The sequence below is a fragment of the Chlorocebus sabaeus genome, chromosome 6, assembly GCF_047675955.1.
Source record: "Chlorocebus sabaeus isolate Y175 chromosome 6, mChlSab1.0.hap1, whole genome shotgun sequence".
Lineage (NCBI taxonomy): Eukaryota > Metazoa > Chordata > Mammalia > Primates > Cercopithecidae > Chlorocebus > Chlorocebus sabaeus.
The window spans coordinates 16,393,870-16,411,999 of NC_132909.1; the positions used below are offsets into that span (position 1 = coordinate 16,393,870).

Sequence of the window (18,130 nt, forward strand, 5' to 3'; positions counted from 1 at the left end):
GACCTCTCCTGTGTCCCTGCTGGGAGAAGCGGGTATTATTGCTCTTTGCTCCCAAAATACAACTCATACTCACCCGCCATCTCAGGTATGAGCAACATCCCTCCAGGCAGGCTCTCTGGTGCCTGTTCCTCCTCTACAAAGAGAAGCTCGGCCAGGTCAAAACCCTCAGGACAGACCCCTGGATATGTCAGCACATGGAGGGCTGAGCCCATCACAACCACGGAGTAAGTCAGGATGAATCTCTCCAGCTCTGAACCCCTGCTCTGTCCCAGGCTCCCCTTCCTGCGTCTCAACAAGCCATATTCCACGGGGTTCCTGGGTAACTCCCCACTTCCTCTTGCACCACCACGTGGAAGGTGTGGTGTCCACAGGACAATCAGATGGGCAGAGAAGAGAGGACACCAAAAATAGCCAGGAAGAAAGGAGAAACCCTGAGCCCCAGCTCAGCCACCAGACCCCAGGGAGCAATAGAGTGACTAAGAACTGTCCCTTTGACTATGGGACTCACAGCTCCCACTGAGCAACCAGCACAGGCCTCTCCTCACATGAGACATGAGAGATTGACTCTGCACACCTCCAGGAAGGATACTTTCCTCTGGGACACCCAGGTCCTGAATGTCCATCCTTGGAAGCTGCAGCCAAGCTAGACACAATTAGAGAAAGGAATGGTCCCTCTCACCAGATGACACACAGCTCACCCACAGCACAATGGGGTGTCCCTGTGACAGGGACCTGGTGCAGCTCCAGCCTCCGGCACTGAAGAGGAGAGCCAGAAGGGGAGGAAAGAGGGCAAAGGGCATGAATGTGCACCCTGACCCAGAGCCATGGGGACAGCAGGAGGCTGAGGCCCAGGACTCTGCTTGCCCAACCTGCAGGGTATGTGTGTGACTATGTGTGTCTGTGTGCATTTCTTTTGTGTATGTATTTGTGTTTCTGCACATAGTGTGTGTCAAGGTTTGGTGACAGAATCACTGCTGAAAAGGCAGAGGCCTCCACAATTCCCAGGGACCTGACACACAGACAAAAGGAAAAACAGAAGGAGGGACAAGGAAGCAGGACTGAGAGGGGAGGGGACAGAGAGGTGTCCTGGGCACAGACCCCGCCCATGAGCCTGAGAAGTGCTCCTGCCCAGGGAAGAGGCTCAGCACAGAAGGAGAAAGGACAGCACAGCTGACAGCTGTGCTCAGAAAGATTCTGGATCCCAGGCTCATCTCCACGGAGAACACGCAGGCAGCACAGACCATGGGGGCCCCCTCAGCCCCTCCCTGCACACTGCACATCACCTGGAAGGAGCTCCTGCTCACAGGTGAGGAGAGAACTTCCTGGGAGAGGACAGGAGGAGGAAACAGAATGATTGGATGGGGTCTCCTGGAGAGGATGGGGTTCTAAAAAATAAAAGAAGTCAGCACTTTAGGAGGCTGAGGTGGGTGGATCATGAGGTCAGGAGTTCAAGACCAGTCTGCTCAACATAGTGAAGTCCCCACTCTACTAAAAACACAAGAAATTAACCAGGTGTGGTGGTGTGCTCCTGTAATCCTAGCTACTCGGGAGGCTGAGGCAGGAGATTTGCATGAACCTGGGAGGCAGAGGTTGCAGTGAGCCGAGATCGCAACACTACATGTCAGCCTGGGCGAAAATACGAGATTTCGTCTCAAAAAAAAAAAAAAAAAAAAAAAAAAAAAAAAAAAAAAAACCGGAAAGAATTCTCTGTTGGAGCCTGGATAGGGGAGAATATACTTGAGAGGGACAGGGGTCGAGTCGAAACAGGAAAATCACATTGAACTGGAATTGATAAGAGGTAGGAAAATCTCAAGTCTTTCATTTTCCTGGTCAATCATCACTGGCCACCACATTTTGAAAAATGATAATAATAACTATTATCAGATGATACTTCAAATGAAAATATAAGTAGAGCATGAAACACTGTAGTCAGCAAAAAACTTCAACAATTGAGGAAAGAAAAAAAAAAAAGAAAAACACCCCAGGTGTGTAAGGCCCTGGGAACTCTCACATCTACAGGAGTCTGCAGCCTGTACGAGGCACTGGGGTGCAACCAAGATCAAAAGTCCCTGTCCTCACGGAGCTCATGCTGTCATAGGGAAGAAGACAGACATGTAAAGACATCTAGAATGTGAGGTCAGGTGTTGACAAGAGCTCTGGGGGGAGCAGAGCAGGGAAAGGTCAGAAAGGGAAGACCCAGGGTCTCTGAAGGAGGTGTCAGGAAAAAAGTCTAAGATGCCCTGATAGAAGCATGACCTGAGGGCAGTGTGGAGGGAGCCATGCAGACCCCTGGGCAAGAGGATGCCAAAAAGAAAAGTGCCAAGGTCAGAAGTGTTGAAGGAATGGGGGTCATGCTGCTGACCTTTATCCAGTAAGACAGTAGGACACACACACAGACAAAAGGTGTGTATGTGTGTGTGTCTGTGAGTGTGTGTGTGGGTGTGTGTTTTCAAGGCTGATGATTGAAGAGATCTTCTCAGGACCCAGGGCCCCATGTTTTCACTCCCATACATAGGTCTCAATATTGACTGATGCTCTCTCCACCTCCTAGCATCACTTTTAATCTTCTGGAACCCGCCTACCACTGCCCAAGTCACGATTGAAGCACAGCCAGCCAAAGTTTCCGAGGGGAATGATGTTCTGCTACGTGTCCACAATTTGCCCCAGAATCTTGCTGCCTACATCTGGTACAAAGGGCAAATTATGGACCTCCACCATTACATTACATCATATGTAATAGACACTGAAATAATTGTATTTGGGCATGCATATAGTGGACGAGAAACAGTATATTCCAATGCATCCCTGCTGATCCAGAATGTCACCCAGAAGGACACAGGATCCTATACCATACAAATCATAATGCGAGGAGATAGGACTAAAGGAGTAACTGGACATTTCACCTTATACCGTGAGTGATTCCACATGATCCCTGGGTGTTGGGGGTTGGGGTCACTTCTACATTGCACACACAGGATTGTCAGGCCTGGACAGTGCCTGTGTCCCTCTCTGCGTTATGTCCCATGTTGGGGTTTCGGCATTTAGTGCAGGACACACACAGAGGAGACAAACCACAACAGATCAGAATTCCTTTCCTGCCTCCAGACCCTGCAGACACTTGCTGCACAGGAAGGACAGTCTGATGGGTGATGTGCTCAGCAGAAGGAGATCAGTCTCAGCCAAGCACCTCATGTCCTCTTCATAAACTTGACCCTGAGAAAGACCCTGGAGAACTGAGTAGGGCTTTACCTAAGGGGCCCCTGACATATTCTCAGAGAAGATCAGTCCTAGAAGCCTCAACCCCAGACCACTGTCCCTAAATCCTTTGGGAAACAGGATTTCAGGTTCAGTGATAGGGGTTAAGATCTGAGGGGGAGGCCTGGACATTTTTTGGATTTAACAGCTGTCTGAGGACTGTGTCTCCTGGAGCTGCTCACTGCCAGGGCTCAGCCCTCAGAGCCTCATCTGGGCAAGGACAGAGCTTTCTTCACCTGGGATCAGAGTGAAGAGGACAGAAAGACAAGCTTTGTAGACCATCAGCCAACTGCCTTGTGAGGCTTAGGACACTCCATAGAAAGTCTCATGTCCCCAGAAGCAGAAACAGAAGAGAGAAAATGTACCTGGCAGCAGCTTGTCCACACGGATCTGACCTAAAGGTGCTCTCTCATGGGAGGGAATGATAATAAATGTTGTTTTTGGGAACACCTCCACTGTGCCAAGCATTAGGTCAGGTGACTGTGAAGAATTTACAATTTATTCACAGATAGTGTGAAAAGCCACAGTCCATTTGCCATTTAGCTTATTTGACTGAGAGAAACCTGAGGCACAGGAAGGCACAGTCACTGAACCAGAGTCACACAAACACAAAAGGCAGATCAGGGTCACATGAGGTCTGTCTGCAGCCACAGGTCCATCCTCTCCTCCACCAGAAGTGAGGGCTTATTGGGTTCCAAGGGCCCCATAGTCATTTATTGTCTCAAATCCTCTCTTCTTAGGCATCCAAACCTCAGAGGAGTGAGAGCAAATGGTCAGCTGATTAGTCTGCACTCAACTGTCAGAGTCAGTGCAAAAAATGGCAGAATCACCTGCCTCAACTGTCAGAGTCAGTGCAAAAAATGTCCAGGCCTCCCCCTCAGATCTTAACCCCTATCACTGAACCTGAAATCCTGTTTCCCAAAGTGTCCATGTCACTGGCATGACAGGATAAAGGAGAGAATCTTTTTTTCTTTCCCCACTCACACCCTGCTCCAGCACAGGCCCACTGAGAGACACACACTCAGGAGCTCTCACATAACAAATGAAGGAATTGAATGAAGAAATGAATGGTCCATAACTGCTTTACAGAGTGGACCTCAGATGCAGCATCCTAGGAGGTCTAGCCACACATGTTTCTTGTCCTTCAGAGGCTGACACCCATGTTTCATCCCCCCCACTACCTCTTGCCCCTAAAGACACCCCATCTCATGTAACTCTGAAGCTCTTTGGGCACAGGAGGGTTTTCAGGGCTCCCTGGTCCTGGACTGTGGAACTGGGGTCACCTGGTCCCTGGGGCCTCTGAAGTAACTGTAGCCCCCATTGTTCACTGCCAGGCTGTCTCTGCCTCTCTCTGCTTCTCTGTGTTCCTCATCTTCCTCCCACTTCATTCTAACTGGTAAGCCCTGTCCTGCACAGCTTCTTCCTCCACCCCTAGGCCTTCCCCAGACACTCCCTCTAACTAGGCTGACTGTTCTATTATTACTCAAATCAGCCTCCCTAGTGGATCAGGGGTTAGAGATTTTCAAGGATAGTTTCAGGGGCACAGGACTAAAAAATGGGTACTGCTGATTGTCTGGGGGATGGAATCATGGGGGCGGAGGGAAATGATCTGTTTCTGCTTGAATTCACCTCTAGGTGGGGACCACGTGACTGGCTGAACCATTAGTCATGGGTATGGATGAGGTCAGCCGGTTGCCAGAATGCAAAGAATGAGAAACATCTCAAAAGACCCATCTCAGGTTCTACGATAGTGATGTTATCTACAGGAGCAATTAGTTACAAGTTTTGTAAACTCTGACCAAATGACATTTGAGAAGTAAGGGATTATAGAAACTGTGCCTACATTTTAGCAGAATTCAGTTTCCTCCTGTAATCTTACTCTCATGGTGTTTCACCAGTTTTACAAAGGCAATCCCTGGGCAAAAGAAGGGTATTAGTGTTATGGAGGAACTATTACCATTCTTGCTTCAAAGTTAAACCATAAACTAAATTCCTCCCATGGTTAGTCTGGCCTATGGCCAGGAATGAGTGAGAACAGCCAGCCTGAGACTAGATGCCAGATGGAGTCAGCCATGCTAGTTTGCTGTCACTGTTGTAAACTTTGCACTGACTCACCAGGGTGTCAGAGGCTGGACAGGTCTGCAGTCTCCAAAGCCCATGGGCTGATTTCACCCATTTCACTCGTGACTCCATCCTCAACCTACTGTGGAGCTCATATTCTCCAGTCACTTCCTAGAGACTTCTGGTTTCCTGTCAGGCATATAACAAACTTGAAATTTGTCACTCGGTTCTAACAGTAAGTAAAAAGCTGAACAAACTCAAAAGTCAACAACTCATTAAAATCCCTCAGAGATGGCCAGGCACAGTGGCTCACGCCTGTAATCCCAGCACTTTGGAAGGCTGAGGTGGGTGGATCACGAGGTCAGGAGATTGAGACCATCCTGGCTAACATGGTGAAACCCCATCTCTACTAAAAGTACAAACAAATTAGCCCGGTGTGGTGATGGGCACCTGTAGTCCCAGCTACTCGGGAGACTGAGGAAGGAGAATGGCGTGAACCCAGGAGGCAGAGCTTGCTTGAGCCACGATCGTGCCACTGCATTCCAGCCTGGGCAACACAACGAGACTCCGTCTCAGATAAAAAAAGAAAAAAAGGGGCTGTTAGATAAATGTAGAATGCTTTAGATGATTACTGGTGGAATGCACACAGCTGAGGAAAGAATCTTTAGCTTGAGGATGTGTCAATAGAAACTTCCAAAAATGAAACAGGAAAGTTCAAAAAGAGTAGGGGAAAAAAAAGTTGAACAACAAATTCAACTTCATATTTAACATTTTTTATTGACAATAGTAATTTTTAAATTTTGTAGTTGCGGGACAACTACCAAGGCTGTAACATACACATAATGAGAATACTGGTGGTTTCGGGGACCTGTTGAAGTTGGCCAGGTGTGTGCTATCTGATGATTTTACTGCCTGTGCCACATATGATTGTTTCCTCATGATGATGCCATTTTCACAAGTTGGGATTCTTCGTGTGGGCGACACATGAACCATTGGCATCTCACTTAGACTCTTCCTAATTCACACAAACTGAAACTCGAGTTGTATTTCCTGAGATTGGGAGAAAATGAAGAAAGAATTTCACATATCTGTTTTGGGCTCCTCCCCATTTTTCCAAACTGCACAGAAATTAGAAACAGGGAGCTCTTTTTATATTTCCTAACATAACACATATCACTTCTTTTAATACAGCATCATTCCTCCCTTTATGTAATAGACACACTGGCCAGTTCTGTCCTTTTAACGGGACTCTCTCTACTTAAGGAGTTGCTAATTTCAAATCACGTTTGGCATCTTTTTTGAGCATAATGTGATCCTGCTGGAATTCACTCCACACCTAAACCTTAATTGGGCATCAAGAGAAATACTACTACCAGCAATTCATCTTAGATGTTTGAACCATCAGTAAAAATTTCCACTTATGACAACATTTTAATGTTTCCTCCAAACTTTTTAATGTTTGGTTACTAGAGTCAAAACATAACATGAGGTCTAAACTCCTGACATTTTATGGGAAAACTACAGTATCACAAATTGAGCATCCCAAACGCAGAAATCCAAAATCTGAAATGCTCCAAAATCCAACACTTCTGACCACTGATGTGGTGCTAAAAAGAAGTGCTCACTGGAGCATTTTGGATTTTAAATTTTTCAGATTTGGGATGCTAAACCATTACATCTACTGCAAATATTCCAAAATAAAAAGAAAGTTAGAAATACAAAACACTTGGTTTTAAGCTTTCTGCATAAGGAACACTTTATCTGCATGAACTATGGGCATGAAGCTGTACAGGAGATCTCTAGAACCTCCTCATCCTGCATAACTGAAACTGCACACCCACAGAAAAATGCCCTACTCCCCCGACCCTAGCTCCTGGAAACTACTATTCTACTCTCTGACTCACTCTGGAATCCACTGCTATTTTGTACATAGAGTAGTCAAACTCATATAATCAGAGAGTAGAATGTCTAATGAGAGAAAGTATCTGCAAGACTTCTTCCCAAATATTGGTCTAATAGTCACCAAACACATAGGGTCCATGAGGGTCAGAATTCCATCATCAGTTCATGTTCGCCCTTTCCATCAGTCAGTTCTGCATTTGCAGACATCCACATGTATTTCTAGAAAGATCCACATGGTCCTCACCTGCCCTCTACAGGGGGAAGGGAACATCATGGACACAGAACAGGGAACATGGTCTTGGTCCAAAGTTATCAGCTCTTGCCTGTCCCCTTCACTCTTTGTAGGTCATTCCTTGGACTCTGCTCTATCTTTAGAGGTCACTGGCTCAGTCACTATGAGCCAGCCGGGAAAACTGCCCAACCTTGTGGCTCCACTGCCTGATGACTGAACTGACCTCCAGGCATGACTCTGGTCTCCCCTGTGTTATTTCTACTGAAGTACGCAGTCCCAGGCCAGGCTTCTCAGTACTCAAAGGGCTTAAGGACAATGGGAAGTTCCATCATCTATATCCAGGATGTCCTTGGAAAGGGAAGCTGCAGAGAAAACATACCTTGGGGGGCAAAGTAAGACTGAAACTAAGACGATTCCAGCACCACATGCTCCAGGTGAGGACCACAGGGTGGGCCAGGCAGGCAGTTGGAGAGGGAGGGACTCAGAGTCACCAGGGGCTGTGACTGCTGGTCCTGTGTCTTGCCATGACCCAATGCTGCTGCTCAATACACACTTGAGAAAGTCTGTGCTTCTCCACATAAAGCAGATAGCCTCATAATCTCTGAGCCCTCAGATTGCCATGCGTCTGTCTTGTAACACACACACACCTGCCATGGGCTTTTAAGGAGTAGGGTGCGCTGAGAGGTGGGAAATGCCATCTCCGATTTAAAAATGTCTTTGGAGGAATCAAAGGTGCCACACAGGGCAATCTTCTCTCTGTTATCTGCATAGTGGAGACTCCCAAGCCCTACATCTCCAGCAGCAACTTAAGCCCCAGGGAGGCCGTGGAGACTGTCATCTTATCCTGTGATCCTCACACTCGGGATGTAAGCTACCTGTGGTGGATGAGTGGTCAGAGCCTCCCTATCAGTCACAAGTTGAAGCTGTCCAAAAACAACAGGACCCTCATTATATCTGGTGTTACAAACGATACTGCAGGACCCTATGAATGTGAAATGAAGAACCCAGTGAGTTCCAGCCGCAGTGACCCAGTCACCCTGAATCTCCTCCGTGAGTATTTTCTGTTCCTCTGTGTGGCAGGCTGCTATCCCAAATACACATGGCCAGAGGCCAGGCCTCTCACTCCCTCTCAGGTCCAAGTACAGAGACCTTTACCCCTGGACATCAAAGCTGGCCATGACTACTAAGAGTAGGCTTAGGCTTGATAAACAATGGGAGAGAAAAGGCTGCTCCTGTCATGGGAGGCTCAGGGTCCACAGCTTATGATGGGAGAAACAGGGGAATGTCTCAGGCTCCAGATCAGTGAACACAGCAGGGATTTGGCTGGGACTTCAGTGTTGTGACTTAGCTCATAGGGTCATTGTGGCCCTTCCATAGAACAGGATTTTCCCTTCCCTCTGACAACATCAGCTGTGCCTTTATTCTCTTTGCTCCAGATGGCCTGGATGCCCCCACCTTTTCTTATTCATACACCTATTACCATACAGGGGAAGTCCCCAAGCTCTCCTGTCTCACAGACTCTCTGGCAGAGAGAGCATTCTTGGCTAATTGATGGGAAGTTCCAGCAATCAGCACAACTGTTCTTTATCCCCCAAATCACTAAAACATATACAGGGGTCTATGTCTGTTTCATCCATAACTCAGCCACTGGTGGAACAAAACTCATAATCAAGAGGATCATAGTCCCTCGTAAGTGGATCCCTGGAGCATTGGCAATATGTTTTCCAGTGAAGTCTATCTGGCTATTCTGGCTGTCAGAAAAGAGCCATGTTCCCTCTGCAAAGGGAGAGGGAAAATCAAAAACCCAGGACAGGGAATATGTTTCTGCTTCAAAACCATCGGCTCTTGCCTACCGCTTTGCTCTTTCTAGATCATTCTTTAGACTACATACTAACAATGAACAATGTGAAAGGAAATTAAGAAAATAATTTCAATTTACGTTAACATCAAAAGGAATAAAATATTTTGGAATAAGTTTAACCCAAAAGTCAAAGGGTTATACCCTGAAAACTCCAAAACATTACTGAAAGAAATTAAAGATGACATCAATATATGGAAAGACATTTCATTTTCATGGATTGGAAGAATCAATATTGTTAGGAAGACAATACTACCCAAAGTGATCTGCACATTCAACGCAACCCCTACCAGAATCTCAGTAACATTTTTTGCAGAATTACAAAAATCTGTCCTAAATCTCACCTGACAGGCTCTTATTGATGACTGCCACAACAGAGACACTGAGAAAAAGATGCAACCATGAAAAGGTGGAAAGTTTTGATGACGTAGAAAATAGCAATCAGCCTTTCTCACATCCCAAAGCCTTCAAAAATATACAAGTGCAGCATGGCCAGTATGGAATTGACCAAAAACTAATCACCAAGCTAGAAATGTGGTGTGAGGAAAAAAAAAAAAAGGGCAAGAATATACTTGGCTTATCACCTCCCACTTTTGCGTACTAATCTGATGTTGAAAAGAAATGCTCACTAAAGCATTTTAGATTTTGAATCTTTCAGATTTGGGATGCTCAACTGGTAAGTATATGACAAATATTTCAGAATCAAAAAAATCACTTTTTGTCCTAAGTCTTATGCATAAGAAATACTCAATCTGTGTGAACTGTAGGCATCAAGCTGTACAGCAGATCTCTAGAACCTCCCCATCTTGCATAACTGAAACTGCATACACATGAACAACTTATAATTCTCCCCACTCCCAGTTTCTGAAAACCAGCAGTCTCTTCTCAGATTCACTCTGGAATCCACTTCCATAAGGTCCCTAGAGTAGTCAAACTCATGGAATCAGAGAGTAGAGTGTCCAATGAAAGAAAATATTTGCAAAACTTCTCCCCAAATTTGTCTCTTATCCATCAAACACACATGGTCCATGACGACCAGATTTCCACCAGTTCATTGCCACCCTTTCCACCAGTCAGTTTTGCATTTGCAAATATCCACATGTATTTCTGGAAAGATCCACATAGTCCTCACCTGTCCTCTGCAGAAGGAGGGGAAACGTAAAGAACCCAGAACAGGGAACATGGTTCTGCTCCAAAGCCACCAGCTCTTGCCTGTCCCTTTCACTCTTTCTAGATCATTTCTGGCACTCTGCTCTATCTTTGGAGGTCACTGGCTCAAGTAAGTCATCATGAAACACCTGCAGAAAACTGCCCCACCTTGTGCCTCCACTGCCTGATGACTGAACTGACCTCCAGGCTTGACTCTGGTCTCCCCTGTCTTATTTCTGCTGAAACATCCAGTCCCAGGCCAGGCTGCTCAGTATCTTCAGGGTTTCAGGACAATGGGAAGTCCCATTATTACTCATCTCTAGAATGTCCTTGAAAATGGAAACTGCAGAGAAATCACATCTAAGGGGGCAAAGTAGGATGGAATTTGGAAGAGATCCAGCAGTTACACATTCCAGGTAAGGAACCAAGGTGAGGCAGCCAGTCAGTTGATTAGAGAGGGACTGGGAGGGGTACCAGGGGCTGTGACTCCCACTGACGTGTCTGTCCATGACCCAACACTACTGTTCAATTCACACTTGAGAAAGTCTGTGCTTCCCTAAGACAGAGCAGGTGGCCTCACAGTCTTTAAGCCCTTAGGTCATCATGCATCTGTCTCATGACACACGTGCCAGCTGTTGACTTTCAAGGACTCAGGAGGGCTGAGAGGTGGGAGATGCCAACTCTGATTGAAGGATGTCTGTGGAGGAATCAAAGGTGCTACACAGGACAATCTTCTCTCTGTTATCCACACAGCGGAGCTGCCCAAGCCCTACATCACCAGCAACAACTTCAACCCCATGGAGAATAAGAATGTTGTAACCTTAACCTGTGAACCTAAGACTCAGAACTATACCTATGTGTGGTGGGTAAATGGTCAGAGACTCCCGGTCAGTCCCAGGCTAAAGCAACCCGGTGAAAACAGGATCCTCATTCTCACCAATGTCACAAGAAATGACACAGGACCGTATGAATGTGAAATACAGGACCGATTTGGTAGCATCTTCAGTGACCCAGTCACCCTGGATGTTCTCTGTGAGTACCTTTGGTTCCTCTGTGGCCAGCTCATGAGGTTAAATACAAACGACCAGAGACCAGGCCTCTCAGTCTCTCTCAGGTCCAAGTACAGACACTTTTATTTCTGGACACCTGAGCTGGCCATGACATCCTGCCCTGGGAAAACCTGGGTAGGCACAGCCTTAACCAAGAATATAAGGGGAGGGGATGCTCCTGTCATGGGAGACTTGGGGTCTACAGCCTGTGATGGGTCTACAGCCTGAGAACCTTAGGCCTCGTCTCAGTGAACACAGAGGGGGTTTGGTTGGGACTTGAGGGTGTGTCTTGGCTCAGAGGGACACTGTATCCCTTTAAGAGACCAGGAGCATCCCCTTCCCTTGGATGACATCACCAGTGGCTTTATTCTCTTTACTCCAGATGGTCCAGACTTCCCCTGCATTTTCCCTTCGTTCACCAATTACCATTCAGGAGAAAACCTCTACCTGTACTGCTTCGCGGACTCTAACCCACCGGCCGAGTATTCTTGGATAATTGATGGGAAGCTTCAGCTATCAGGACATAAGCTCTCTATCCCCCAAATTACTACAGAGCATAGCGGGCTCTATGGTTGCTCTGCTCGTAACTCAGCCACTGGCAGGGAAATTTCCACATTCAAGAAAATCAAAGTCTCTGGTAAGTGGATCCTGCATCATTGGCAATAGGATTTTAGGTGGAGTCTATCTGGCTTTCAGAGAAGAGTCAGGAAAACATTTTTATTCCCAGCCTATGTCCCATGGGCAGAAGCAAATCCTAAATTCTCCTCCTGAACCCTCCCAATTTGTCTCTACAGACTCTCTTCTCCTTGTTTTACTGTTTTCTCATGGTTGACCTTGTGGCCAGCTTGAAAGAGGTTGGGAGGGGCTTTGCCAGCCCTGAGCCCTACGTGGTGGAAGAGGCTTCACAGAGGGACAAAAAGGAGAGTCCTCAAGATCAAGTTGCTTCTCGCTGTCACCGACACATCCCTTTCTGCCACATCTTTGTTTTCTTTTACCTACTCCATGAGCTAAAAGGAACATCTGAGGCTTTGAAACAAGCTCACATTTTTCCTCCAAATGAGAGGAGGAAGGCCCTTGCATGAGGGAGGAGCAACTCAGACTGCTCCCTGCTTTGCTCTGGGCTCCTCTGGTGATGCCCTGCCTGACTCAACCTGGGGTGGGACCAGCATGTGTGGAGAAAGAGCCCTGGTGGCCTGTCCTGAATTCGGCTAAATCGAGCTGCCAGTTGAAGTGAAGCCTAGTCTGCAGAGAAATAAGAACAGAGGGATCCTTGGGGCAGACTCTTGAGCTGTGTCCTGGCTCTGAAATCACCAGCTGTATGAGGTTGTGGGCATAGCACATCGGACACAGCACAGAGGACAGTGAGTGATGCACACTTGGAGAAATAGGGAGAATCACCTCTGGGGCTCTGCATGGCAGGAAAGGGGCAATGCCAAAAAGTGTATATTTATAGAGAGGGTAAGACTAATGAACACTTCATATGTATCTAATATAAGGCTTATCATTAACTATTTCTAAGCGTGCAATTTAGTGTTGTGTAACCATCACACTATCCATTTCCAGAACTTTTTCCTTTTACCATATTAAACCACTGTACTCAATAAACAGTAACTCTCACTCCTTCTCCCCATAACCCTTAGAACCCAGCATTCTACTTTCTGTCTCTATGTAACTGGCTATTCTATCTTTTATAAATGGAATTATATATTTATTATCCTTTTGTGTCTGACTTATTTCAGTTAGCATAATATCTTGAAGGTTCATCCTTTTCGCACGATGTATTGGAATTTTATTCCTTTCTAAGGTTGAATAACATTTCGATGTATAGATATACCTCATTTGCCTACCCACTTATCTTTCAATGGACTTTTCCATTGTTTACATTTTTTGGCTATTGTGGGTAATGCTTCTCTGAACATCAATGTGCAAATATTTGTTCAAATTTCTTTCAATTCTATACGGAGCATGTCCAGAAGTGGAATTGCTGGATCAAATGGTAATTTATTTTTTAATTTTTTGAGAAACAGCCACACCATCTTTTACAGTGGCTATAACATTTCCCATTCCCACCAGCAATGCACTAGAGCTCCAATTTTTCCACCTATTTGAAAACACTTGTTGCTTTGTGTTGCTGTCATTGTTTTTCTATAGTTTTTGCTCTTACATTTAGATCTTTGATCTATTGTGGGTTAATTTTTGTATATGGTGTTAGGTAAAGGTTCTACTCATTCTTGCCCTTGCATATCCAGCTTTCCCAATATCATTTGGTAAGAACACTGTCCTTTCCCCATTGAATGATCTTGGCACACTCGATGAAAATCATTCGGCCATATATGCAAGTATTTCTTTCTGGGCTCTCTGTTCTATTTCATTAATTTCTATGTCCTCCTCTATGCCAGTACCACACTGTATTCGTTACTGGGGCTTTGTAGTAAATGCTGAAATTCGGAAGTGTGAGTCCTCCAGCTTTATTCTTCCTCTTCAAAGTTGTTTGTCTATTTAGAGTCATGAGATTGAATATAAATTTTAGGACAGATTTTTCTTTCTCTGCAAAAATGACACTGAGATTCTGATAGGTATTGTATTGAATCTGCAGCTCACTTTGGGTAGCATTGTCCTTCTGACAATATTGAGTCTTCTAATTCATGAAAATAAAATGTCTTTCAATTTATTGATGTCATCTTTAATTTCTTTCAGTAATATTTTGTGGATTTCAGGTATAATCATTTCACCTCTTTGGTTAAACTTATTCCTAAATATTTTATTCTTTTTTATATTATTAGAAATTAATTTTTTTTCTTAATTTCCCTTCAGATTGTTCATGGTTAGTATATTGAAATATGACTTATGTTTGAATGTTGATTTTGTATTGTGCAACATTACTGAATTCATTTATTAATTCTAATAGGTTTGTTCCATCTTAGGATTTTCTACATATAAGTTCAAGTTATCTGCGAACAGAAATAATTTAACTCCTTTCTTCCAATTTGAATATCTTTTTTTAAATACTTGCCTAATTTTTCTGACTAGACCTTTCAATACTACGTTGAATAGAAGTGTCAAAAGCAGCATCCTTGTCTTGTTCCTGCTCATACAGGGAAAGCTTTCAGTCTTTCTCCGTTGCATATGATGTTAGCATTGGGTTTTTCTTATATTGTCTTTATGTTGTGGTGGTTTCCTTCCATTCTTAGTTAGAATGTTTTTATTATGAAAAAATACTGAATTTCATCAAATGCTTTTATTGATTCAATCTCATTACTGATTATAATTCTATTCATATTTTTTTGTTTTTCTAGGAATTTGTTTATTTCATTTAGGTTATCCAATTTATTGGCATACAATTACTTATAGCACTTTCATAATCATTATTTTATTAGAATTGGTAGTAATCGCTTCATTTTCTGTTTTTTGTTTTTTGGTTTTGTTTTGTTTTGTTTTTTGGAACAGAGGCTCTCACTCAGTAGGCCAGTTCAGGCTGAAATACAGTGGTGTGATTATGGCTCACTGCAGCCTCAACCTCCTGGCTCAAGCAATTCTCCTCCTTCTTAAGCCTCCCAAGATACTAGGACTACAGATGCATGCCACCATGCCCAGCTCATTGGTTTTTTATTTTTTTTTTTGGTAGAGGGAGGGTCTCCCCAGGTTACCTATGCTGGTCCAAACACCTGGCCTCAAGAAATCCTCCCATTGTGACCTCCCAAAGTGCTAGGATTAAAGCATGATGCACCATGGTCAGACTGCATTTTCATGTCTGATTTTAGTAATTTTAATCTTCTCTCTTTTTTTCTTAGTCAGTCTAGTTAATGGTCGTCAGTTTTGTTGATTTCATTTTGAAGAATCAACTTTTGTTTCATTAATTTCCTCTATTCTTCTTCCATTCTCCATTTTATTTTTGTCCACTCTAATCCTTATTGTTTCCTTCATTCACTGTGCTTGGGTTTAGTTTGTTCTTCTTTCATATCCTGAAGTATTAATGTAGGTTGTTGATCTGATATCTTTCTTCTTTTTTACTGTAAGAGTTTACAGTTATAAATTTCTTGCACAAGACTCTTAACTTCTCTGAACCTCTGATTCCTCACCTGAAAATTGCAAAAAGAGAGCTTGCTTCATACCATTCTTGTAAAGGTTTAAGGCAGTCAGTGAAACAAGATGACACACACAGACAAACCAATGTCAGCTGCTATATTACTGCCATCATCATTAGCCTTGAGGTCAAATAGTCCTAGAATCAAATGTCAGATCCACATATTACTAGCCATATGACACCAGGAAAGTTTTCACACTACTCTAAGCTTCTGTCTTTTCATTGGCAAAATGGAAATAATGTCTACCTAACAGGAGTATTGTGTGAATTAAATGAGGTACAGGTAAAGTATTTAGCACAGGGCCTGGCACACAGGACATGCCCCTCAACAGTACCTAACTGTTTCCATATATATATGGAAAAAGAGGTAACATATAAAACACTAGGACATGGTGACTGACTGCTTGTGGGAGAGAAAGGAAAAAAGCTAAGTGCAAAGAATCAAGCCTGGTATGTTAGTTTTTACCAACGGACATGAATCCAGGATGGGATTAGACACACAAGATAATTTACCAGGGAAGGCACTTGTGAGGGAATGTGGGGCAGGCATGAAGTTAGTATAGGAGAACCCACAGACAGCTATGCAAAGCTGACTCCTCTGAAAAAGAAACAGAAAGAAATTTTAGGTTACAATGCAGTTCTAAGAGACTTTTTGCAAGGCTGAGAGGGAGTCCTCCAACCAGCCACTCATTAGAGTTAAAGAGAGCCTCAGAGAACTAGGCTTGCTTTCACACCCTTGCTGGGAGCCTGTGGGAAGGAAGATTTCTGTACAAAGGAGGTGGTGAATTTGAAATGCACTGACCTGGGTCTTCTGTCAATCAGGTCCCTTTCACCCATATAGATATAAAACTCTTAGTTCCAATGAATGAGACCTGGCAGGGTCTCATTCATGGCTGCCACAAAAGAGACACTGAGAAAAAGATGCAACCATGAAAAGGTGGAAAGGCAGAAAGTTCTAACGACATAGAAAGTAGCAATCAGCCTTTCTCACATCTGAAAGTTTTCTGAACTATCTGAGTGCAGTAGAGAATTGGCAGAGGACTGATCACCAACCTAGAAACATGGTAAGAAGGGGAAAAACCTGCAAGAATATAATCATCTCCCATCAACTTTCCAACAGAAATAATGTTTTCCTTTAAGAAACAATTATAGAGTACCTCATGTTACATCCTTGTTCCTGAGGCTCCCCCCTGTAAAATAACATCACCTCCATTCCATCTTCTCTTTTCTTTCCATGACAGCTCCTTCAGGAATAGGACATCTATCCTGGGCTTAATCCGATATAGCAGCCATGATGTCATTTCTGTATTTCAGGAAGACTGGCAGGTATGATGGCCTTTCTCTTGTCCTGTTTCGTGCAGGGCTGACTGCCTGCTCCCTGTACCCCACTGTCTTTTAGACGTAGTTATCTCCAGCCTCTGCTCGTTTGTTTCTCAGATTCAAACGAGAAACACAATTTCACATTGTGAAACCCTCTTCATTATTTTTCACATCTCTCAATAGTGTAATTCTCTCCATTCCCACAAAGCTCAACCACTTCTCAAAGTGTTGCTTGACTTCTTGTCTCCAGACTTTGAAACCTTCCTTGCATATGACTGCCTCATTACCTTTCTAAAATCTAGTTAATTCACTTAATCAAGAATCTCCAGGAGTCTACTCTAGCCTATTTGGTAAGTTCACATTTCTTCTATTTACTAATCCTTCTCACTTCCTTTACCTCTACTTCCTAGTATAATTCCTCCATCCTAATTAGAACTGTCTTCCTACACCACCCTACCCTTTCACCCATATAGATATAAAACTCTTAGTTCCAATGTTATGCCTAAAAACAGGGTGAACTCCCCTCCACCATCTGCACTACAGACTTAATGACACCCTTCATCACAAGCAATCTCTGACCTCGTGGAGAACAAAGAAGTTAGGATTAACCTGTGAACCTGAGACTCACAACACAACCTATGTGTGGTTGAGACCTTTTCCTGATGACCAATTCATGTGTTCCAAAAAGATACAGAAATGAAGAAGGCAAGGTCCCTACCCCAGGGGACATAAAGCCTAGGACAGGAAATGAGACCTGAAAATAATCGTGATACCAAATAGAAAAAAGTGAAGGCCACAAGAAATCAGAGAAATATGATGGGAAATATAACCACACATTGGAATCACTGGAAAACATTTTAAAAGTGGATACTCAACCCCCACCCATGAGTTCCAGTTTAAAGGTCTAGAGAGGGACCCAGGCATTGGTAATTTTTAAGTCTTCCCTGACACTACAAACATGTAACGAGGATGAAGAACTCTTGTTGTAATAGGTAGAATTTAAAGCTAAATCAATGATTTTCAGCTAGAAGTACTGGATTTACCTAAGGACCTTTTTCAACATACATAAGACTATACTTTTTTGGCCCTAAGTATTAATGGGCTACACCAAGAACTCAGTAATCCAGTTGGGAAACAGAAGCTGAATGGAAAAGCCACCTTATTTGATATGTTAAAATACATATAAAGCGGAGGGCGGAGCAAGATGGCCGAATAGGAAC

General features: G+C 44.0%; 1 protein-coding gene across 1 annotated transcript; it reads left to right on the plus strand.

The window, feature by feature from the left end:
• The first annotated feature begins 267 nt into the window (after positions 1-267).
• Positions 268-17,233, plus strand: LOC140711852 (pregnancy-specific beta-1-glycoprotein 7-like). Its single transcript, XM_073016383.1, has 6 exons — positions 268-1,306; positions 2,552-2,911; positions 8,222-8,500; positions 11,211-11,489; positions 11,889-12,143; positions 16,832-17,233. The coding sequence occupies exons 1-6, from the start codon at positions 1,243-1,245 to the stop codon at positions 16,864-16,866; spliced, it is 1,272 nt and encodes a 423-aa protein (XP_072872484.1). The 5' UTR covers positions 268-1,242; the 3' UTR covers positions 16,867-17,233.
• Positions 17,234-18,130: the final 897 nt, after the last annotated feature.

What these genes read in the sequence shown, in the direction of transcription:
- LOC140711852 (XM_073016383.1), top strand. Translation starts at nt 1,243, where the DNA reads ATGGGGGCCCCCTCAGCCCCTCCCTGCACACTGCACATCACCTGGAAG. An exon ending in TGGACATTTCACCTTATACC is followed by an intron (nt 2,912 to 8,221) that starts GTGAGTGATTCC and finishes TTATCTGCATAG; the next exon opens with TGGAGACTCCCAAGCCCTAC. An exon ending in AGTCACCCTGGATGTTCTCT is followed by an intron (nt 11,490 to 11,888) that starts GTGAGTACCTTT and finishes TCTTTACTCCAG; the next exon opens with ATGGTCCAGACTTCCCCTGC.